At 32.5% G+C, this 25,622-nt stretch overlaps 1 protein-coding gene across 2 annotated transcripts in view; it reads right to left on the bottom strand.

Annotated features, from left to right (window-relative positions):
* The window catches only part of LRRC7 (leucine rich repeat containing 7), a 312,980-nt gene that overhangs the window by 239,565 nt on the left and 47,793 nt on the right, over positions 1-25,622 (bottom strand). For both annotated transcript variants that reach the window (XM_045801366.2, XM_045801367.2), the window contains exons 4-5: positions 14,238-14,327; positions 11,196-11,252 (exon numbers count right to left, since the gene is read on the bottom strand). In XM_045801366.2, the coding sequence (XP_045657322.2) occupies positions 11,196-11,252; positions 14,238-14,327 (147 nt within the window). The remainder of the gene's footprint in view (positions 1-11,195; positions 11,253-14,237; positions 14,328-25,622) is intronic.

Below are 25,622 nucleotides of genomic sequence, written 5' to 3'. Positions count from 1 at the left end.
GAGTTCCTTTGCTCCTCTCCTCCTCTATTGGGAGTATCTGGCAAAACCCAGTCAGCTGTTTCCTGCTGTGCTTACTGTAAAGTATCTGACTTCCTGAAGAAGACTGCTCAACTTTGCTGAGTGGATTTCCTTCAAACATATAACTTTAAATTTCAAATGGACTGTCAACACTGCCAGATGATTCTATGACATCACCTTCGTATATTCACTTTCCCATTCTATAAGCCAAGTACTCTTTCCTACTTTCTCACATCCCCTCAAATCTCCAGCATTTCCTATCACTCTCAGGTGATAACTTTTCTTCATATTTCATAGAGAAAAACAAAGCAGTTAGTTGCGAATGTTCTTAGTTTTCGACTCCCAACCTAGCAATCCCTGTTTATATCCATTTTCTCTAAGACCCTTATGTTTCCATGTGAGAAGGATTTTGCTTCTATAGCCACATCACTCACTTGTGCTCTCCATCCCATTCCCTCATCTCCTCAAGCATTTGGTCTTATAATTATTTCTCTTCTCTTCTGCATCTTTGTTTTCTCTGTTTCTACTGGATCATTCCCAAATATGCCTTGACATTATCAATCTGAAAAATCTGAAAAATCCTTTCCATGACACCATATCCTCATCCAGTTACTGCTGGCTTTTTACTGTTCCATTCTGCAACTAAACTCCTTGAAGGAATTGTCTGTACTTACCATCTCCTTTTGTTAATCCCTATTCTCTCCTAAACCACTCCATGAGGCTTCCTGTAATGCATTACTGAAATAGCTCTTATCAATGATCTATATCTCGCTAATGCCAATGCTTACTTTTCTATTCCAATTTTACTTGACCTCTAAGTGGTGATGCAATTGACTCCTCTCTTCCTCTTTTAGACTTTCGTGTACTTCTTGCATTTGGTTTCCTTCTTAACTCTCTTGTTGTTCACTCTGCGGTTCTTTTTTAAGGTCACTTTCCGCGCTTATACTGTAAATGTTAAAGTGTTCTAGGTTCACTTCCATGTTCTAGTCTCTTTTCTGTATTCTCTCCCTTGATTACTTCATCCAGTGTTTGAAATTTAAATATCTTCATGCAGTGAAGACTCTTAAAATTGTATCTCAGTCTTCCCGAGCATATGATTTATGTACCCAACGGCCTACATTTGATTGTCTAATAGGCATCTCAAACTTTCCACTGCCAATATCAAATTTCTAATTCCCTTCATCTGCTCCTATGTGAATTTTCTCTATCTGAGAAAATTTTGCCACTATCCATCCTGTTAGTCAAACCCAATCTTTGAGAAAGTTCCTTGATTCCTATCTTTTGCTCTCACCACAAATTCTTTCCAACAGTAAGGCTCTTCCTCCAAATGGATCTCAAATCTGACCATTTACCATTTTCACAGATACAATCCTAGACAAAGTCATCATCATGTTTTATCTTTACTATTGCAATCATTTCCTAATTGATGTCCTTCTTTCATTTTGTCCACCTAAAACCCCTCTCTTCAGAATTGCCATACTGATCTTTGTAAAGCTTCAATCGAATCACACTTCTCCCTTGCTCAAATCCTCCAACGGCTTTCCATTTCAATCAGAATATAATCCTAATTTTCAAACATGGCTTACAAGGCACTTTATAATTTTGCCCTACCTGACTCTACTAATCTCATCTCATACTCCTTCACTCCATGCTCACTATGTTCCAGCTACATTGGTATTTTTATTCCTCAGCTACATTGGGCTGACTCCTATCACAAGTGCTTTTATAACTGTTGGTTTTTGTTGTTTTTGCTTTTCCTCTAGAACTTCTAATCACTTTCATTATTCAAATATAAGTGCAAAATGCCACATTTTTTAGGTCTTTCCTGACCAGCCTCACCAATAAACAAAGAAAACAAAACAAAAATCCAAAAGCAACAATCCACCAATTAAATATAAAAATCCAACAAACCTGAACACTTTCTATAATAACATCCATTTTCTTTGAAGCAGTTACCTATCTTCTTTCTTACTTGTGCTTATTGTCTGTCTCCCTCCACCAGACGTGCAAGTATTAAAGAATAGGGATTCTATTGTTCATTTTCTCTATTACTCATTGTCATATCCTCTAGCACCAATAATAGTGTCTGACACATGTTAGATACATGTGTATTTAATTAAAGTTATTTTTAAACTGACTTGTTCATTATATAAAGTGAGAACATATCCATAAGCGTGCAAAAGCACAAACCTGCAAGTTGTATTTAGAGAATTAAGCAGGGAATGTTTGGAGGGAAGGTACGGGTCAGACTGCAAAGGGTCTTGAATGCCATATTTAGTTGTTTGCATGTTACTGTATAAACAATGGAAAGCCAAAGTTTTTAAATTGTATATTCTCTTATAAATAGAGCCTTTAGGTGTGAGATCTTTCTTTTAAAAAACAAAGTATATATTTTAAAATGCATATCCACTTAGTTGGATGTAATAGTTATAGAGATGCTCTTTATGATTTTATTTAGTATAAGAAATGCTTTTTCTTTTGCTTCTGGAAATTTCACAAAACATTTAATCAAAATAAAGTTTTTACTTTTAGAAATCTGTTTAATTTAGAAATGTTTCACTATAATCAGAAGAATCAATACCCTTCATAGCATTTTAATGTAATTAAAACACATACATTTTTATTCATTTATCTAAATTATCACTGAACATTTCTTAGTGGAAAATGTATTCTTTTTTTAAAATTAGAGAAAGAGCACATGCATGCAAGTGGGGGGAGGGGCAGAGGGAGAGAACTTTCAAGCAGACTCCCTTTAAGCTTAAAGCCCCATGCAGTACTTGATCTCAGGACCAATGAGATCATGACCTGATCAGAAACCAAGAGTCAGACTTCAACTGACTGAGCCACCCAGGTGCCCCCCCAAATATATTATCTTTACCTTTTAATTCATGTAACATAATATTTTTTATCCCATTTTTTAGAACAAATATAAGTCTGAATAGCTAATGCTTTATAAGAGTCATATCATTTTAATCTGATTTATTTTATTTCTCATCTTATAAAATTATAGGGCATTTACTTTTATAACTAGAAAAGACTGTTATTATATGCTAAGGTTAATAGGAGTCTTTTTAACATTGAATAAAGTTTAAATATAAAGAAAAAATGAATATAAATACAATGCAGTTGGGTAAGGGTTTGGGATCTTTTTGAGGATAAGTAATATAAAACTAAACATAATGGAATACTAAGTTTGGGAAGGAAGAAATAATAATTTTTAAAAGCCATAGAAGGACAACTAAAATATCATATTACTAAAAGAAAATATAAAATATACATTCAAGGAAATTAATGTCATGAAGTTCATATCTTATGTGAATTTTTATTTTTAATATTGTTCAGGCACTGATCTTAAATGTCATAGAAACTGTGGAAGACATAGCAACTTAGAAATATTTCCCTTGCATCTATTCAGCAGAAAATCAAGCTTTTTAAGGAAGTATTTTGCATACTGAAAGACCTGAATTAACCCTGACTTAACTAGAAAGGAGAGTGGAAACATAAAGAAAGCAAAAAAAAATCTAGAAAGAGATACATTTCATCTGTTTTATTGGTCTTATTGAGCCAACTATGGTTTGTTATTTATCCATCAAGGATCCTTTTTAGAAGTAAAAAACAAAACATGGGTGGCAGGGAAATCTTTTTAAATGCTGGAGTAAAACCTACCTCCTGAAGTTCAGTTTTTTTCTGCACTTACTAGAATACTATAAAAGGGCCCTAGTGAAGATCAATTCACCAGTACCTCTTGAGTGTCCATATTGCTGAGACTGTGTGCCATTACAAAATTTATAACTGGAAGGAAATGCATACTGCTTGGCATTGCTTACTTGATAGCTGGACTATGGAGTTGAAGCTTATTATAAGGTTTCTGAGTCAAACTATAATCAGATCAAAATTCCTGTGAGAATGTTGCCTTGGAAAATCTCTAGCAGATTTTCTAAGCTACTACTCTGAATGCAGAATCTATGGCTAATTTCACAGTGAAAGTAACGGGGAAATTAAGGGATGATTTGGAGTTTTCAGACAGAAAAGGAGAAGGTTCCAAGAAATGCTTGGAAATACAAAGGTGCATTGTATGTTGGATGTAGCAGAGAGATCCCGTGGGATGGTGAAGTTGAGAGGTAATGGCACTAGAAATGTTGACTCCAGATTATGAAGGGTCGTGACATATTTGTCTTCTGTGATTTGTGAGCGGTCATTGTGAGCTTTTAAACTGACATGTATCATGGTGTTTTAGTAAGGAAGCTCTGACAACAGGAGATGAATTCCAGTGGGAGAGATAAGCGGAAGAAGGAGTTACTGAAGGCTAAGGCAAGCAATATTAAGGACCTCAAATTAGGCAGTTACAGAATGAAGGAAAGAGTTCTTGCATGTGACATAAGTTGATGGCTAGTGGATCTGGGGACAGTAATACAGGAAAAAGAGGACTGAAATTTCTAATTTCTGTAATTAGGTGGATGGTACTGTCATTAGGCAGCATATAATTAAAAACCTGGGATTTCTGTTTTGTTTTGGTTGGTTTGGTTTGGCTTTGTTATTAAGTGATGGGTGGAAGAGAGAGAGAAAGATGATTTTGGTTTTGATACTGGTGAAAATTCTATTTGAGATCTGGCTATTAGAATATAGAATTGGAATTCATGTGAATATTTATAATTCACCACCACAGAGGTAATATCTGAGACCATAAGGGTAGATCTGTTAACTAGATCTTTTGTGTCTTTGTATATTTTTTCTGGCCCAAGACTCTGAAACCAAGATCAACAGTTGGCCTATGATGTTCAGAACATATCTTTAGAAAAAATACTACATTTATCCTCAAGGCAAAGAGCAATCATCCACATTAAATGGTTTGAATTTGCAAATATGCAGTGAATGGATTTATAAAAGTACAGGAAGTCATAAATAGTGGATATGTTCCTCATGGTGCTTGTTCAGAGTTTTTGTTTATTTTTATCATGTCTTTTACAATTTGAGTTCAATTTACCCAATTTTAAAATTTTAGAAATCTTAAAAAGAAAAAAGTTTTTAAGAATTGATAATTAGATACTTGAAGTTTTTATATACTTTATTAAAGAGAGACAATCATTTATATGAGTTCTCATTATAGTACTGCTTGAAAAATAAGAAAGGCATATTAGCATCCCATATTATTTTAAGAATTTGTTATAAAGTAAATAATAAAAACCCACCATTCCCTTTCTAATAAAGAGATTTTTATGAGATAAAATAAAAAATATAATTCATGCATCTTTTTAAACACACTCAAGTTTCCTAAGTGCCATAATATAACTACTTTTGTTTAAATACTTCTCTAGTTTTAAATGATCACAAGATTCATTTCATCAACTGTTACCCAAAACATATTTTCCACTTTAATGGAGGTAATGACCACTGAGTATTCTTTAAAAATAATGACACTGAAGTTCAGAGAAGTTAGATAATCCATAAACAAGCAGCAAGGTCTTGAACAGAAACCCAGGTTTGTCTGACTATAATGTATATACCCATTGCAGTACATTATGGCTCTTCTCAGGTGAAATAGAACCACATAGACGCTAATTGTTCTGTGAGAGACTAAGCCTTAAGCTCTTACGAAACTGAAGCCATACCACTTTCAACCTCACTATTATACCAGGCAGTTTTCATCTTTTGGTAAATTTACTCATTAGAGATCGGAGTGGCTATTAATTGAAGTACTCTGAAAAAAGTTATTTCGTTCCATGGTTTAATTTGCCTTTTGTGCCTTCTCCCTAGCTCTTGACTAGACTTGACATAACCTTAGCTAACCATAATATTCAAAGTCTTAATTTTACATCAAGAGTATAAGGCTAAATAGAAGTACAAATTAGTTCAGAAGACAGAGAGCTCACAGCCTTTCCTTTGGTCAATCCTGGCAAGTGTGTTTGATATTTTAGAAGGGACTCTCGTAATCGCATTGTTATAATGCGTTATAATTTATAGAATGCTTTTAAGTATAGAATGTCATAATTGTCACTTATTTCATTTTATTTTAAAATATAAGACCAGGTGAGAAGAAGTAAATACCTCGTTCTAAATGCAACTCTCTAAAACCAGAGGTCACCGATATGGTTACCCTTGGTTAGTTAGCTTGTCATATTTTCACTTTTGATAAAGATCACCTAGAATGGGATGGTACCATGTGTCTAACAAAACACCATGCCTTACAAATTGATATACATTCCTAAAAGCATAAGGTAATATGATGATAAAAATACATTGTATCCAAGTATGTATTATAGTCACAAAAATAGAGTTAATAGAAACATCAAAAAGCTATTCTGTAAGCTGTGCCTGACAATGGAATTTTTTGTTACAATAGCACTAAGGAATCTATTGATGTACTTCATTGAAGCAACTGTTACAATAATGCCAAATGAGATAATTCATTAATAGGATACTGAAATGAGAATAGAAAATGACTTAGTCACACCTGTCCGGTTCAGAAAGCATATTATTTTATGACTTTTTTCTTCATTATTCTGACAGTGAAGAGAGATTTTAAAAAAGAAAACTTGACAAGTGCATTATATTTTTGTTATCTGCCTATAAAGTAACCTTATTTAAAAAGAAAAATGAACTTACATGAAAATTGAAAACATGTATTTGCAAATGAATAAAAATTTGAGGATATTATAAATATAGAGTATTTATTACCATTCAAGTTGGAAAATAATAAGTCTACAATATATATATCATCCATATATGGAGAACCTTTATCCCTAAAATGTTCATTTTTATGAGATCATTTTAGTACATAAATGAAACTCTCTCCTTGTCCTCAATATACACATGTATTTCAAAAATGAAGCTGATGATTTTCTCCATGGCTACAGTGTTTCTTTTTATTTGCAAGGTTTTTCTATTTTAAAACAGCTTTTTTAAATAAAGTTTTATGTTAAAAAATCACAAAATTACAAAAAGTTTCAAAGTACTGTACCAATAACTTTTCTGAACTACTTGAGAACAAATTGCAAACCTGGTGCCCCATTATTTCCATATATTTCAGTGTATGTTTCCTACAGACAAGAACATTCTCCAACCAAATCAAAATACAACCATCCAAACTAAGAAATTTACATTGCTACATGGCTACCATCTAATCCTTGGACTCCATGCAAATGGACCAGTTGCCCAGTAATTTTTTTTTTATAATAAGAGAAACAATTCAGAATTACTGCTTTTAGTTATAATGTCTCTTTAGTCTTCTTCAGTCTGAAATAACCCCTCAGTCTTTTCTTGACTTCCCTAATCTAATGTCTCTCATTAATAATGCTTTAATGTAGCTCTGGTTTTAATTTATATTTATAATTCAAGGGATCTTTTGTCTTAGAGAATGTCCAGATAAGGTATAATGCTTCAGTGCCACTTGTGAATAGTTATATGTATGTTGTATGTGGGTCCTTATGCATTCTCACAAACATGGGGAATTTTTATTTAAAAATAAAACTCACCATTGTCACTATTTATATGCTGTTAGATTACTTCCATGCAAACAATTCCTAAATTTCATTTTATATTATTTTATTTTTTTAAGATTTATTTATTTAGTTTGAGGGAGAGAGAAGGAGAGTGCAAGGTGGGGAGGGGCAGAGGGACAGAGAGAATCTCAAGCCGATTCTGTGCTGAGCATGGAACCCAATACGGGACTCAATTTCACGACCCTGAGATCATGACCTGAGCCAAAACGGAGAGTTGGATGCCTAACTGACTAAGCCACCCAGGCACCTCCCAAATATCATTTAAAAAAATTGTTCTAACCTTTCATTTTTTATCTTGACAAATATTATGTTTCTGGACTAAATGTATCACATTTTAATGACAAAAGCAGTAAGTTATACTACTTTTGGTTTCTTTAATTGTTATAAATATTAATTTCCTTAATTTGAAATTATTTTCCTTCTTTGTCATGCCTTAGCTATTATTATGTGTAACTCAACCACCAGAAGGAGCATGTGTGTGCTTATGTGTGTGTGTTTGCTATGTGTAGGTTTAAAAATCTTAGGCTCAGCTATCAGCTATTGAAAGACTCATCTGATTATAATATTTAATACTTCATGGAGTTTTCAATGGAGAAAAGTAATCAAGTGACACAAAATATCCAGGTCATATAACATATATTTCTAATTGTGAATTAGTATATTAGCATTCTTGTTTATTTACTGAGTGTTAACTATTTGCCAGATACTGTTTTAGGCACTGGAAATACAGCAGTAGCAAAACAGAGATAAAAAAGTCTTCTTAACAGAACTTATGTTCTTCTGAGGAGATCATCTCCAAGTAAACAAAGAGTCAAAATAATTTAGAGAACCATAAATGATATGAAGAAAATCAAAAGAAATAGTGGAATGGCATAAAGGCTAAGAAGGGACAAACTTATGTGATGTACTCTGACAAGGCAACATCTGAAGAAAGATGTGAATCATAAGTAAGGTCTAGCCATGCAAAGACTTGTGGTAAGAGAGTTCTAGATAGAGAAATACTGCAAAAACTCCAAAATGGGAACAAACTCATTTTTTTACTTCCCCTCAATAAACATAATTTTGAAGAGAATTCTGCTATGAGGAAAAGTGTACCATGAAAACTAAAAGTTTTCTTTTTGTTTATCCGGCTTTTTCAGATGTTCAATATCCTCAATTATTACACATAATCAAGACCGACTGTTTCAGGGATTTTTAAGCAAATGGGTATCTGAGGAATTTAATTTTCTCACTCATTCATATACCTAGAAGAATGATCACAAATGACTTGTAAGTAGTAACAAAGAGAATTTGTCCTAAACTCTGCATATTATCAAGAAGTCTCATATATCAAAATATTAGTTTACTTAAAGGATACACATTTTAATGTAGGTTATATTGTAATTCTTACACATTTTCACATTTTGCACAGATTGACTTTTAAAACAAAATGAAGAGAAAATCACTGAGGACCCAAAAAAGACTTAGCATCTTGTTTGTATCTCTGAGAAAAGCATGAGCTATCTCTTTTTGGTGTAATCATTATAAAACTAAAATTGTTTTTCCTAAAATGACATTTTTTCTTTCTTTTCATTGGAAGTAAAAAATAAAGGATAGTAAGTGGAAAGCTCTCACATATTTCTTAGTTACAGGTCTAAATTGGTGATTCAAAGCTACTAAATATAATACATACTGAAAAAGTATTTTTATGAAAGACAAAACTTTATGCAATTCTCATTTTATAGACACCAAAGCTAAAATATAGTTCTCTGTATTTTATGCATGTCCTTGGTTCTTTAAATTTTTGTCTATAAGTCCAAAAATAACATACTAGATTAGATATAACTTTGAAAATGATTTTTTTAAGTGCAAAACTAAAATAGTTATACAACTTATCCACGCATAATGGTCTGTCAAGGAGACCCAGTGTCATTTCTACACATCTTTACAATATTTTTTAATGCCAGACATACTCAAATCCATATTATTCTAATAATTTTATTCTGTTTGATAGTAGGCCATCGTTTAAAAGCCTACAGAATGCCCCCGCACCAACTATGAGCTTCATTACTCATTACTCTGAACTATTAACACAGCTACCTCATATCGAGTCCATATTACCAATATATGGTCAGATTTTAATTTGTATTTAAAATTTCTATTTTAAAATATATATATTTAAAAACCTGACAATCTGTGTCAGATTTATTTTATATTTACATCAAAACTATTATTTGAAAGCAGAGGGGAAAGGATTTTCTTCCACACAACTCAATATTTTCTCCTTGACCTAAACGTATACATTTAGATGAAGAGAACAACTGCTCTTTTGCTGTGGTTTGGATTCTACTTAGCCATATTTCCATTCTATTTTAAATGCAGACATTTAAAGTATTAGGGATGCAATGTTGGCAACTAGCTGCACTTGCAGAAGATTACTGCCAAACAAGTAACACTCTCAACCATATTCCCATCTTTGTTTATGTCCCCAAGCTGGGAGAGGTGTCTTCCATTAGACCTATGTATAATGCTCTGGCTTAGAGAAAAGCTAGTCAAAATTGCAGGATGTCCAGCTTTGGAGACATTTCCTCCTTTTCATGCTCTCTCCTTGTCTTCCACTTATGGGGGAATGAATAGATGTTTTATTTCTATGTATATTTAAAAAATGAAATCATATCATTATTGAAACTTTTATATTGCATGGACAGAATTTTCATACATAATATCATATATGAAATGTATTTGAAGATATTTTATTGACATATTGGTTAAAAAAATCAATCAAATTCAGTCTAGTTAGCTTAGCGAAAGGATTTAAAAAGTAAAAAATAAAATTAAGTTTTGGTCCTGCAGTAGAAAGGTCTGCTTATATGTTGGAAAATTAATCACTGTATTCATTATTTTTCTGCAATACTGTAGGAGGATAATAATGCAATATAGTACTTTTAATAATCTAATCATAACATATACAAGTCATATTGATTTATTTGGGTAAAAAATTCCCCATTTTATATAATTTTTGACTTTCAAAAATATTTTTTTTCTGTACAAGACAAAATTCTATTATTAGACACGAACAAGGCAAGGCAGGACGAAACACAGCATTTTATTAAATTAAACATTGCATACAATTTGGAGGATTACTTTTCCCATAAAAATATCCTGTGCTTTCATATAAACCAAATTTTAAATACACTAGTAAAAAGGGACAGTTTGAAAGAATGTATAAAATTTCTGACAAACCATTTTGGATCCTTAGAAAAATTTTAATCACTTTTATGAAATATTTTTGCATATTCTCGATTTAAAAACTGAAAGCTATCACAATCCATAAATTAACTGGAAGAATTAGAAAATGATTAGATTGAACCTTTTGAAACTGTTGATTGTTTTGAGCTATAAAAATGTCAGTTTCTTAAGTTTCAATGTGGTAACTTCCTGGTGTGCGTGTTCAGCTAGGAGAAGAACCTTCACTTTGACTTAAATTCACTTTGACAGTAATTACACTGTTTTCTAAAGCACAATACGTTTTTACTTAATATGAATCTCATAGTATACTGCACTTTTTAGGCGCTAGGAAAAAATTGTAGAAAGATTAAATCAATCAAAACGGCTAAGCATAGCCAAAATAAAAATAGTCCTTTTTTTCCTACCACTAAAAATCACAATTCAAAATTTACAAAATACATAGTAACTTACTTTGGTAGAGTTTTCAAATGATTTTCTCTTAACTCCAAGATCCGCAATTTGACAAGTCTGTAGAGGTGAATAAAAAAAATTGCTTCTTAATATTTCTCTATAAAACGATACCCTATGAGAAAGTCAATTATCACTGCATTATCCAAACAACTATGTCTGAACATTACATATCATGGTTAAAGATTTTAAAGAATTATACAAATTTATTACAAGTAGGGTTGCATCAACATTGGACAATGACAAATACCAGTTTACTAAAAATAAAGATCATTCAAAGATATCATTGGGTCCAAGTAATCTAAATTTCATGTTTTATAAAAATATATTCACTGTTAATTGTAGGTAACAGATTATTTAATATCTACTTAATACCAGGTTCTGTGTTCACTGGAATATGGTAATAATGTCCCTAAAGAGACTCTAAATGAACTTATAAAGCAAAGAGGATAGCATAGTGGTTAAAAGCTTGAGCTTTGTGGTCAGATGGATTTGGATGAAATCCAGACTGTCATATTCTATCGTTGTGACATTGGGTGCATTAATCAACCCCTCCTAACTTTAGTTTCCCAAACTAAGTTCCTACATCTCACACTTACCTACCTGTTAAGCTCTACAGTGTGAGACATACTATTGTTAAAATGTATAACTGAGCTTTAAAATGTACTCAGTTGAGGCTACTTTAGAACAAATATTAGGGGTGCCTATGTGGCTCAGTCTGTTAAGCATCTGCCTTCGGCATTGGTCATGATCCCAGGGTCCTGAGATCAAGCCCTGCATCAGGCTCCCTGCTCAGCAGGGAACCTGCTTCTCCCTCTCCCCCTGCTTGTGCTCTCTCTCATTATCTCTCTCTCTCTCAAATATATAACTAAAATCTTTTTTTTTTAAAAAAAGAACAAATATTAATTGCATTCTCTGAATTCTTGATGTTTTGGGAATATTGCAGTATTTGAACTATTTCTCCCATATTTACTTGGCTTTTAGATATTCATCTAGGTCTCCTCCCTTTTTTTTGTGTTTTGACTGCTACCAAGTTTCAAATTTAATTTTAATTTTAAAACTCCTAATCTCCATATGAAATAAAGTGATTCAGTTATTCAGAGCATGGTTATATTGCTAATAAAAGAGGTTTCTTAAACATCTGTATATCTCAAGTCTTCTCAACATCTGTACTACTATGAAGTTATTTTGTAACTCACTTTGGCTTTTAGGGGCACCAAATCTCATGTTTTGGAAGGAAATTAAATAATTCTTTTGTTACATTATCCAGCTGAAAGTTAAAAATCTTTTTAGACTATAAAAATAGAGCATGTCTTGGCAGACAATTTACACAAAATTAAATTCGAATTCCAAGTGGTTTTGGTATTATGTTTTCTGTTTGCCCAAATCTCTTCCTTGACATTAGGACCACTAAGAGAGAACTGAGAAAAATTTAAGTCAAAAAAGTGTGGTCCAGGGTGATAAATATTCTCTGATTTGATAAATCAAAAGTTTTTGTATTGTGCAGTCAGTACCAGACAACAATGACAGTTTATATGAACAAATGGTGAAGTGTCAATTCATTTAGAATCTAGGCAAATGCTCTTTTGAAGATCTGTGAATTTTAAAAATTGCCCAACTATATGGTGTTCATAGGTGGTATGATATTATGATCTGCAAAAGTAATGGAACTTGGGAAATGTTGATATGCTCTCTGTATATAAAATGAGGCTGTTACATGTTAAGGGACTTAATTATTCTACTGAGCTTTTCTTAACACCAACAGATAGGTATTGAGTTATACCCAATTTATTATTTGAACAATTTCAAAAGTGATCACTTAGAAAAATACAGTTGATGATAAATGTAAAATGTTTTAACTTTAAAGATATATCTTTCATATATAAAAAATAGTTCATTGTTAACTCCTGGAAACTATTGAAAAATATGAAGATGAAAATAAAAATTATCCATAATTCACTTCCAAGGAACCAGTTTTTTATCTCACTCATATTTTATATTCAAATTGGTGAAATATAGTTTACATATTTTATTATAATATGCTCCCAAACATAATTTATAGGAATTAAAAAAGTATTTCTCTAAACTAGATTATAAATTGACATAGTGTTGTCATGGATGTACCATAATACATTCAACTAATCTCCTAGACAGATGTGTGTTTCCACTTTTTTCATATGGTAAGTAATGACAAATATCCTTGTCCACAAATCTTAGTGTGGTATCTGATGAGGATATGATACATTTCTAGAAATAAATTACAAAGGCAGTAGTTGTAAATATTTTCAAATCTTTTAAAACACACTGTTCTGCATGAAGGTCATAACATTCTGCAATTCCATTAGCTGTGTGTGAGATTATCTTTTTTCCTTACACTGTATAAACAGTTTTTATAATATGATAGAACACAAAGCTCTTTATTATCATTTTAATTTGTATTATTTTTATTGTTTGTGAGGATAAACACTTAATGTATTCACTAGCAATTTGTACATTTAATTATGAATTGCTTGTATATGTCATTTACCCATTTCTGCTCTAATGAGATCTTTGTCTTACTCATTTGTAAGAATTCTTTATATGTTAAGGATGTAATTTGCTTTCCATATATAGTGGAAATGTTTTCCCAGTTTATTGTGTTACCTTAATTTTAAAATACTTTCTGATATTATTTTATTTTAAATGTATTTATGTAGTCAAATCTATCCACTTACTATATTTTCCTTTGTTTCTAAACTGTAGAGGTATTTCCCAACCCAAGAGCCATAAATATTCATGTGTATTTTTCCCAGATTATCTCTGATGTTATTTTTTTGTATTAATTCTTTAATTCACCTGGAATTTATTTGATTATTAGTGACATGTGAAAACCTAATTTTACTTCATTTTGGAAAATGTTACATTAATTAACACTGTCTTACTTAATGAATAATAATGAGTCCTATCTTTAATCATAATTGTCATCTTTGAAGCCTCATCTACTGTGCTGGTAAAGAACTTACCTAAGTGAAATAAAATGTCATCATTTAAATTTTGTATTCTTACCTTCCAAAATTAGCTGGAAGAAATTCAAGAAAGGCGTCATTCAGGTAGAGCTGGGTCAGATTTAGAAGCTGCGTGAAGCCATCAGGGAGTCTAGAAAGGAGTTAAAGATTTAGTCACTGCATCGATGTTGCCATAGAAACAGAACAAAAATATATATCTCTAAGGAGAGAAAATAGAAGTGTAATACATTTTTCAACTCTCCTTTGGTATCATAGTAATGGAAGAATTTATTGAGCATGTTGTTACAGCTTGAAAATTTTGCCTGTTATTAAAATAAATGGCATTCACCCACCTCCACACTGTTCTCCTATGAGGAGATTTATGTCACAGCGACATCATCTCTTACTGTTCCCTAACCTTATGAACACCAGTGAGATATTTTTTCTAGAAATTTCAGGTTGTATGTCATGTTATATAATTTTGAATTTAATATTCTTTCTCAATAGAATATTCATATTTATAGCCAGGCAAGGCTATCCATTTACTCTTTCACAAAATCATTAACATATGTCTATACTTTATTGCAATGATGACTAAAACTGCCCAACAGGAAGAGAGAAGTATTCTGTGCCCCTAACTGATAATCTATGTGCATTGTAATTCAAATTTGTTCAATTAATTTTCGACAAAAATGACCAAGATCTTTGAAACTATGAATATACAGAATCTTAAATACTTTAAGAGGCATTAAGAGAGTTGAAGAAATATCCTTTGGGAAAATTTACCAGTTGGATGAAATAATTATTTGAAATATTTAAATATTTTTCACCAAAAAGATTTAACTCAAGGACTTTCCTGGAGACTTTTTCTTAGAATATTTATTTTTTTCCTATACTTAAATTTCTATTCAAACATTTTTAAATGTCTTTATCAATGGTCTAGACAAGACTACGTTGTTTTATAAAATACTTCTAAATAGTGTTCAAATTTGTCTTCACTTCAAATTACAGCCTATCTCCCTCCTTGCGTTTACTGACAAAATTATTTAAAGGCCTGCCTATACTCACTGTTTTTTATTACTCCTCAAGCCATTGTTTTCTGGCATCTACCCTAACTCTATTACTGAAACTGCACTCGCCAAAGCCTCCAGTGACCTCTTAAGTCCCAATTCCATGAACTGAATTTCATTTTGTATCCAGCAATGCCTAGCAACAGTTGTCATGGATTGTTCTCTCTGTTTTGGCTTGAGTATACACTTTTCCTATTTCCCCTCCTCCTTCTCCTGGGATACTCTGAGTTTCTCTTCCTGTGCCCAATCTTTTGTTAGCAAAAGTTTTATATCTTAAAGAATACATGTGTATCTCACAACATAATTTAATAAATAGAAGCAGTATCTTAAAAGAACCTCTGAATACCCCCCACAACTACCTCATCCTATTTGCTCCTCAAATTCTTGAATGATGTTTATTATTCTGCTTTCTAGTTTTACTATACTACACCTACTTAAAACCCTAAAAAAGTGTGGTTTTTGCATGTTTTTAAACATTTTATAAATGAAGTCATACAATGAATATTTTCCTGAAACTTTTAAAAGTTGGTATTGAATTGTGAAATTCACCCATTTTGCTGTCACTGACTGATCACCATAGTATTCCACTGTATGAATATACCACAATTTATTTATTATTCTCCTTTTAATGAACATTACAGTTGTTTCTATTTTATTATAAATATTGTTTCTGTAAATATTTTTAATATATGTCCTGGTGTATAGAGAATACTTAAATTATATCCCTCATCATAAGAAATTAATGTCCCTCAGGAACAGCCCTCAACTAATGACTAGTAAGAATATAAATACCTCAGCTTCTTCATCCATTATGTTTGACACCATGTGATAACATGTTTTATACTGTTTCCCAGAGGTCCCCACAGAGATTAAGGTCCAGTTGTCCATACTAGTAAACAGTTTGATAACATACCCTCAACAAGTATTTCTTGAGGCCATATCCTAAATCTACTGCTTAAATTCTTTTCTAAACAGCCACTTCTGGGAAATCCAAACTAAACACAATCAAAATTTTTACATTATTTTGTACAAATTCTTTACACACTGTTACGGTACTCTTCTATTGATTATTCGTGTTGTAAATATCTTGTTCCAGTTTGTATTTTGAAGTTGGATTGTTTTTTATGGCTTCACAGAGGTTGTTTCCACAAATTTCCCTTAAACAGAGGTAGGATTCATGAAAATAGAAAAAGAGAAAGAAGGCAGGGGAATAATGTAGAGGTGAGAATTCACCTTAGGGGAGTGACAGAGAAAGATGAGTTCTAGAGAAAATACTTTATGTACAAGAGTGTTGGGAGTTAAGATTTGAGAATATCAGTAGGGGACAGGGTTTAGAGGGTACTGAATGCTTGACTCCAAGGTTTGAATTTTATCCTATAGGATCAAAAAAATCTATGGGAGATCATTTTTTTTCTTTGTTATCTTTTGTTGTAATACATTAGCTCATATCCTGAGAATATGATAATTTTCATGATAATGGTACAGATGTCCAATAGATTTCAATATACATTTAATTACTATCTTACTCTAATGTCCTTATGGTTCCTATACTCATTGGAAAGAAGGTATCACCTATGACTTTTTAAAAAAGAAGATTAATACATGTAAAATGACAAGAATGTTAAAACCTTTGATCTAATAATTTACTTTAACATGGTAGCTATTAATACATAAAAAAGCTTTAAAATGCTAATTTCCTAGTTTTAAAGACAGTTTGAACTAGTCCAGCTTCCCTTAGTCTACTATTCTGCATATGTATGTGTACTAAATGGTATTACATTATATTATTTCTTTGATCAAAAATTTCATTATTTCTGCTTCTCTGATAAAGGCTCTTTTTTTTTTTTTTTTTTTTTTTTTTATGCTGCAGGGAAATCTGGTTTCTTATATAGAACACTTCTTTAAGGATTTAAGAATTGACCACACTGTGTAGGTTCCAATTGTAAAACTGGACTGCTAAAAATAAGTTATATGAAAAACCAGAATACAAAGTAAGATACTTTTTTCAGCCTGGTAATAAAGAAAGATGTGTTGATATTTTATATCAAATCTTTCTTTTTTTAAAAAAAAATGTAGAGTTAATGTGCTTATTTATGCAGTATATCTTATTTAATACCATGTATATTTTTATTTCAATTCACTTCAACAAGAATTTATTGAATAATTACTCTGTACTTATATTCAAAATTAATGTCTTCTTCCTCACTTTCTCAATAGAAGTCTACTCATAGATTTAGCAAAGCTTTACCAATTACTTTATACCAAGTTGCTTATACTAAATGCTTATACCAATTGCTTTGTACAAGTGTTAGGCATTTTCTATTCCAGGGATAAATAATAAATTGCTTGAAGACAATGAATTTTAAAAATGTCCTCAATGATCTAGTATTGTAGTTTGAAAACATATTATTTGAAAAAAATATATAAAGTCAGTACGTATGCTAAAGAAAATAATTTTATTTATTTTTAACTTTATGGTACAATTTTTGTAGCTTCTAATAGAGACAAAGGCTCCACTTATCAATATTACCATTTCCAGAGGAATGTACAAGGAGGGGTGAGGAAGAAGATATTCCCTAGTAAGCTAGATAAACTTGATGCAGATGACAGTCATGGGTTGTCTTTATCCTCCTTCAAGCTCTCTTCAGTGAAATCCAACATTTTATACTAAGTTAGGGAGCTCTCAATAATGAAATGATTTTACTATCCAAAAGTAACTGATGGGGCTCCTGCGTGGCTCAGATATTTGGGCGTCTGCCTTCAGCTCAGGTCATGATCCCAGTGTCCTGGAATCAAGCCCCACTTTGGGCTCCCTGCTCAGCAGGGAGCCTGCTTCTCCCTCTCCCTCTACTGTTTCCCCTGCTTGTGCTCTCTTGCTTTCTCTATCAAATAAATAAATAAAATCTTTTTTTTAAAAAAAGTAACTGATGGTTTTCCACATTGGACTGATGTAATAAAGATTTCAAAGGAGAAATGTTTTATGTATATTGGTAAATAATTCTCTCTCCACTAAAGAAACACATTCATCTTATTATTCACTTAAATTAAAATGGCATAGTCAAACTACACAAAGAAAGTATAATACAACACCCATATAGTTTAGTGGTTGAGCACATGGGCATTGATGTTAGAAGACCTGGGTTTGAATCACACTTATTTCAATTGTTATCTCTGTGACCTTTGTAAATATTTGCATGACTCAATTTCCTTATTTGTAAAATGATGATACTATTATCCACTTCCAGAGTTGCTTTAGTGATTAAACGATTATCTCCCCCATAGTAAGAACTCAGTAAATGAGAGCAATTCTATTACTTGTCCTTGGTATTACTTTTATTCTGATATTTCAATAGTAATTAGAATATTAATTTAAATACTTTTATTAATGCTACCTTTATTGTTAGAATAGGCAAATTAAGATCCGCTACCGACAATTTGGTTTTAACATTTTTTTCTAATTGCATTTACTTTAAAAGTTAAATGAAAACACATTACAGGCATTTGACCCCTAATAGAAGAGTTAAACCAAATTACATTACGGGTTTTAGAAACTGTGATCAAGAAGCCAATGTAAAATCTTCTACTCTAATTGAAAAATATTTTACATCTACATATTTTAATTTACACATTGTAAAACTATAAAATTAATATAATAATACTATAGAATATTTGAAATATAAAGAGAAAAGAAAAATATTGCTCATATTTCTACTTTCTTAACACAAACATCATTACCATTTCATGTATTTTAAATCTAGTTTCCAATTAAATGTTTTAACATCACTGCAAAATTGTATCATGATTTCTCCCTTTACTTTGTAATTATCTTTCAATTTTGCTGTATAACCAGAGTGACTACATAATCTATCATTCAAACTAGGACATTTTTGAGAGTTAAAAATGAGCTATTATTAATCATGTCACATCAAGAGATGTAAACTGGGATGACTTGAGCAAACAGAAACATGTGGTTATGCTATATATAATCTTTGTAACCATCCAGTAGATATGCTATAATTTATTAGCATTATCCTTATCGTTATACATTAAAATGTGTCAAAATTTTCAAAATATATCTTTTAATTTAAACCAAAATCAAATGCTTCTTCAGAATTGGTGAAATACAGTGAAAGAATCCCAGAAATTTAAATGCCATCTTCATGTGTTTCTATCTGTAAAAGGGTATGCAGATAATATTTACCTACTTTATGAGGTTGCCAAAAAGATGAAAATGAGATAATGTATCTAAAGGTCTGAGATATGATAGGCTCTCAGTAAATGTTTGTTCATGCTTTTCTCATTAAGTAGCTGTTTTCAATTTTATTATGATAATTTTCACCAATGACTTGGTTAAGGCATTCAGACTATACTATAAAGTTCACATCTAAAACTAAAACTAAGATGATAATATTCAGAACTATAATTGTCATGTTCCAGGGTCTTCATGACTTATTACTTCATAGATTTCTTAAAGAAAATGAACAGAAAAGTGAAAGAAAAACCAATGAAACTCAAACATGGTTTTTTGAAAAGAGGAATACAATTGACAGACCTCTAGTCAGACTGATCAAGAAAAAAAAAAAAAAAAAGAAGACACATATTACAGATGCTAGGAATGAAAGAGAGAGCACCACTAGAGAACCCATAGATATTAAAGGGTCGATAAAAAAAACATTATAAAAAGTTGGATGCCAATGAATTTGAAAACTTATATGAATGTACAAACTCCTGAAAATTACCAACTATCAAAGATCACTCAAGAAAAAATAGGAATTTGAATAATCCTATAGTTATTATGGAAATTTAAACTTGTAATTAAAAACTTTCCCATCAAGAGAAGTCCAGGCTGAGAGGGCTGCACTGGCAAATCTGACCAATACTTAAGGAGGAATTAATTCGAATTCTATACAAACTCTTATAGAAAATAGAAGAGAATGTTTCCCAACTATTTTTATGAGGCTAGTTTTACCCTGTTATGAAAACCAGGCAAAGAAATGATAAGAAACGAAATTTTAGACTACTTCATGAATATAGATGGGAAAATCCTTTACAAAATATTAGCAAATCATTAATTAATTTATTAAAAAATAATAGCCATTAATTTGTTTTAATAAAGTAATACTTCCTGATCAAGTAAGGTTTATTTCTGGAATGCAAATTTGAATCAACATTCAAAAACCATACAATGTAATTCACCATATCATTACACTGAAAAAGAAAAAAAAGCCTATCATCATGTCAATACATGTTTGAAAAAAAAGAGCTTTGACAAAATTCAATATCCATCAATAATAAAATGTCTCAGCAAACCAGATATCAAAGATGTGGTGGGCAGATTCCAAGGTGGCCTCCATGACCCTCACTTCCTGATGTTCATGACCTTGTATGATTTTCCTTTAAGTGTGATAAGACTTGTTACTTGCTTCTAATCAATGGAATATGGAAAATATGAGATGTCATTCTCATAACTATATTATATAATACTGTCTTCCTAGAAGATTAACTCTACTCAGCTGCTGACCTTAAAGAAGCAAGCTGCCACATTGTGAACTGCCTATGGAGAAGGTCAACATGGCTGAGAACTGTACCAGCCTCTAGGATCCAAGTGTGGCCTTAAGCTGACAGCCAGCAAAAAGCTGGGGCTCTCAACTTTAAAACAGCAACTAAATGAATTTTTCCAATAACCTGAGTGAATTTGAAAGTAGATTCTTTTTCCATTTAGCCTCCAGATGAGCCTACAGCTTGACTGATACCTTGATTGCAGTTTGGTGAAACTCTGAGGCAGGGAATCATGCTACAACATGCCCAGATTCATAACTCACAGAAATTGAGAGATAATAAACGTGTTGTTTGAGCCACTAAACGAGTGGTAATTTCTTACACAGCATTAGAAAACTAACACAGATTACGGTATCTGGACCTGGGATTCTGCTGTAGTAAGTTCCTAAAAATGTGGAGTGGTGAAGGAACCAGCTGGTGGTCAAGAGACTGAACAATAGTTGAAGGACATTACAGAGAAAGCTTAGATATCCTTGTAAAGATTGAAAGTAGAAACCTAAACTTTGAGTAACCTGCTGGGGAAAGCTCAAAAGGAAATGGGTAATAGGTTATTGAAAATTTCCCCAACCTGATAAAAGGCATGAATGAAAAAACAAGTAACAATCATACACAATGGTGAAAGTCTGAATGCTTTCTCCCTAAGTTGGGAACAAGACAATGTCTCTTTTAACCTCTTTTATTCAATATTGTACAGAAGGTCCTATCCAGGACAATAAAGAAAGAAAAAGAAATAAATAAAAGGCACACAGATTGAAAATGATAAAAAAAAAAAACCCCAAATCTGTCTACATTCACAAGTGACATGATAGTCTACATAGGAAATAGCCCAAATCTACAAAATATTGACTAAAATAAGTGAATTTAGTGAGATTGCAGGATATAGGGTCCATAAAGAAAGACTGATTATATTTCTATATACTAACAATAAACAATTCAGGAATGGAACAATCTTTTGCAATTGCACAAAAAACATGAAATACTTGGAATAAGATGAATGAATCATATACAAGATTCACATGCTGAAATCTACAAAGCATTGATAAAAGAAATTTTTTTATTATTATTTTTTAAAGATTTCTACTTATTTACTTGACAGAGAGAGAGAGAGAGTACAAGTAGGCAGAGCAGCAGGCAGACAAAGAAGCAGGCTCCCCACCAAGCAGAGAGCCTGAACAGAAAGTTCGACACAAGGCTCAATCCCAGGACCCCAGGATCATAACCCGAGCTGAAGGCAGATGCTGAGCCTACTGAGCAACCCAGGCGCCCTGATAAAAGAAATTTTAAAAGATCTAAGTAACTATAGAGATATACTATTCTCAGGAATAGCAACATTCAATATTTTTGAGATGCTAATTTTGTCCAAATTGATTTACAGATTCAATATAATCTCCATTAAAATTCCAGAAGGATTTTACATTTTTGTAGACATTGGCAAGCTGATTATAAAATTTATACGGAAAAGCAAAAGTTATAGATAGCCCAAATGATTTTGATAAAGAAGAATAAAGTTGAAGGACTGAAATTCCTTGATTGTATGAATTACCATAAAGCTATAGTAATTAAGACAGTATGGAATTAATACAAGAACAGGCATATAGATTAATGTACAAAATGGAGGATTCAGAAATGGATCCAAACACATATGATCAATTGATTTACAAAAAACAGCACTCAGGTAATTTTATGAAGAAAGGATAATTTTTCAACAAATGGTAATGGGATAAATGGATATCCATATGCAAACAAACAAGCTAGCAAACAAGCAGAGGGAGGGGCTGAGGGGAAGGGAGAAGGACAAGCAGACTGAGCTGAGCATGGAGCCCGATGCAGGGCTTGATCCCACCACCCTAAGATCATGACCTGAGCTGAAATCAAGAGCTTGATGCTCAACTGAGCCACCCAGGCACCCCTAAAAATTAGCTTTAAATAGATCATAGACCTAAGTGTAAAGCCTAAACTACAAAAGTTCCAGAGGAAAGCACAGGGAAAATCTTTAAGACTATGAATTTAGCAAAGATCACTTACACAGGAAGGAGAAGCATAAACCAATAAAATAATTTACGAATAGCACTTCATCAAAATTAAAATTTTCTCTTTGAAAGCCACTATTTTAAAAATGAGAAGATAAGTCATAAAATAGGAGGAATTATTTGCATACAAATAAGGGACTTTTAGCCAGAATATATAAAGAATTCTTTTTTTTTTTTAAGATCATATTTATTTGTGAAAGACAGAACACAAAAATGGAGGAGGGGCAGAGGGAGAGGAAGAAGCAGACCCCCTGCTGATCAGGGAGCCTGGAGCAGGGCTCAATCCCAGGACCCCGGGATAATGATCTGAGCCAAAGGCAGAGACTTAACCAACTGAACCACCCAGGTGCCCCTAGAATTCTTATAATTCAATAATAATAAGATAAGCCAATAAAAATGAACAAGAGATGTGGGGTGCCTGGATGGTGCAGTCAGTTAGGCATCTGAGTCTCAGTTTCATTTCAGGTCATGATCTTGGGGTCATAAGATGAGCCCTAGGTCAGGCTCCACGCTGAGCATGGAGTTTGTTTGAGACACTCCCTCTCCCTCTGCCCCTCCCTCCCAGCGTTCTCTCTCTCTAAAATAAATAAATAAATCTTTTTAAAAAAATGAACAAGAGATTTAAGCTTTTACTGAAGAAGCAATTCGAATTGTAAATAAATACATGAACATGAAAACATGTTACCTGGACATAAAAAATGTAAATTAAAACTACAGTGTAATGCCACAATGAGGTACCACATCTGTTAGTGTGGGTAAAAATAGGAAAAAAAAACCCAAAACTGATAGCACCAAATTCTTTTTCTTTTTTTATTTTATTTATTCATTTGACAGAGAGCACAAGCAGGGGGAGCAGCAGAGGGACTGGGAGAAGCAGACTCCCCACTGAGAAGGGAGCCGGACTTGGGGCTCATTTTCAGAACCCCTGCATCATGACCTGAGTGGAAGGCAGACAGACCCTTAACCGACTGAGCCACCTAGGTGCCCCCCGATAGCACCAAATTCTGACAAAGATGAAGAACAACAAAAACTCTAATAAATTGCTGGTGGGAAAGACAATGGGATAGCTGTTTTGGAAAACAGTTTGGAAATTTCTTATAAGGTTAAACATACATGCACCATCTTACCCTGTATACCACTCCTAGGTGTTTACCCAATGGAAAACATATGCTGACACAAACATCCAAAATGTCTACCAATTGATAAATGGATGAATAAATTGTGGTATTTCCATACAATGGAGTATTACCTAGAGATAAAAAGGAATGTAATACTGATTCTTGAACCAGTGTGGATAAATCTCAGAATCATTGTGTTAAGTAAAAGAAGTCAGACACAAAAGTATGATATCATTTATATGACATTTTGGAAAAGGCAAAACTATGGGTATGGAAATCAGAAAAGTGGATGATTGAGCTGAGGGAACTTTTTGGGGAGATGGAAATAGTCTATATCTTATTATAGTGGAGGTGCACAATCGTATACATTTGCCAAATTCACTGAGCCATACAGCTAAAAGGTGAATTTTACTATATATGGATTATATCTTAAAAAACCTTTAAAATTAGTATAATACATAAATTGACTTCTGCATAATTTTTTATGAATTCCCAAACTACTTAATGCTTTTAGTGTTAGGCATTTTTAATGAAATAAGTCATACTCATTCATCTTTTAAAAAGCCAAATGTATGGAAGGTATTCAGAGACACAGCCAATAAAACTATAGTTTTGAAGCTTCTTAAAGATACAAATTATCATCTGATCTCCACTCCCAAAGACCTTATCATGATTCCTAAATAAGATGAGCTTTTGGGATTAAAGAACCAGAGGTCAAAACAATTCATCATCTGCCCTGGATTATGATTTAAAGCCATGGCTGTAGTCTTGATGCGAAAAGTTAGTCATGTCTATTTGTTGAGAGAATTGCATTCTGGTTTAAGAGTTTTGGAAAATACTTTTCTTTTTTTTTTTTTTTTAAAGATTTTATTTATTTATTCGACAGAGATAGAGACAGCCAGCGAGAGAGGGAACACAAGCAGGGGGAGTGGGAGAGGAAGAAGCAGGTTCATAGCGGAAGAGCCTGATATGGGGCTCAATCCCATAACGCCAGGATCACGCCCTGAGCTGAAGGCAGGCGCTTAACCGCTGTGCCACCCAGGCGCCCCTGGAAAATACTTTTCACAGTTTTTTTTTTTTTTCCTCTTCCATATTCTACTTTTGAGCACATTTCTACATTTCTCTTTCAAGCACATTTTATTTCTTGATGTTCCATACTTTCTACTAAAGGCCGTAAGTTATTTGACAACCCATTCACTGTAAAGATCACCATCTCAACTTCTATCTTCTTTTATATTCTGTTCCTAGTCTCATCTACAGCCTCTTCTCATGACCCATAGAGAAACCATCCTCATTACTCCCTCTTCTCAATGGTATTGATGAAAAATTTCCCTTCAAAGTCTCTTTGATAAACTTTCTTTGTTCTAAAAAATACTCCACTCATTAAATGCCTTTCCAGTGGGCTTCAGTTTCTCCCAGTCACTCCAATTTAATATAAACAGAGGACTTAAGGTTTTTCTCAAATCCTACTGTCAGTTTTTGTGTAATTATAATTTCTGTCTTACTGAGATTCATTATTTGCATCCCAATACCACTGATTTGTTTCAACCTCTTCCAGATATTGCTGCTACTGTTTTTCCAGATTTTATGTCCACTTCTATTGTTAAGTGACTTTAACATTCAGATTCATGACTTATCCAATCCATTCACTCCATGGTTTCTTACCTAT

This window comes from Ursus americanus, chromosome 12 (genome assembly GCF_024610735.1).
Source record: "Ursus americanus isolate L20-20 chromosome 12, mUrsAme1.1.p, whole genome shotgun sequence".
In the NCBI taxonomy this organism is placed as follows: domain Eukaryota; kingdom Metazoa; phylum Chordata; class Mammalia; order Carnivora; family Ursidae; genus Ursus; species Ursus americanus.
The sequence above is the reverse complement of the archived record's forward strand: the minus strand, read 5'-3'. Positions and strand labels throughout refer to the sequence as shown.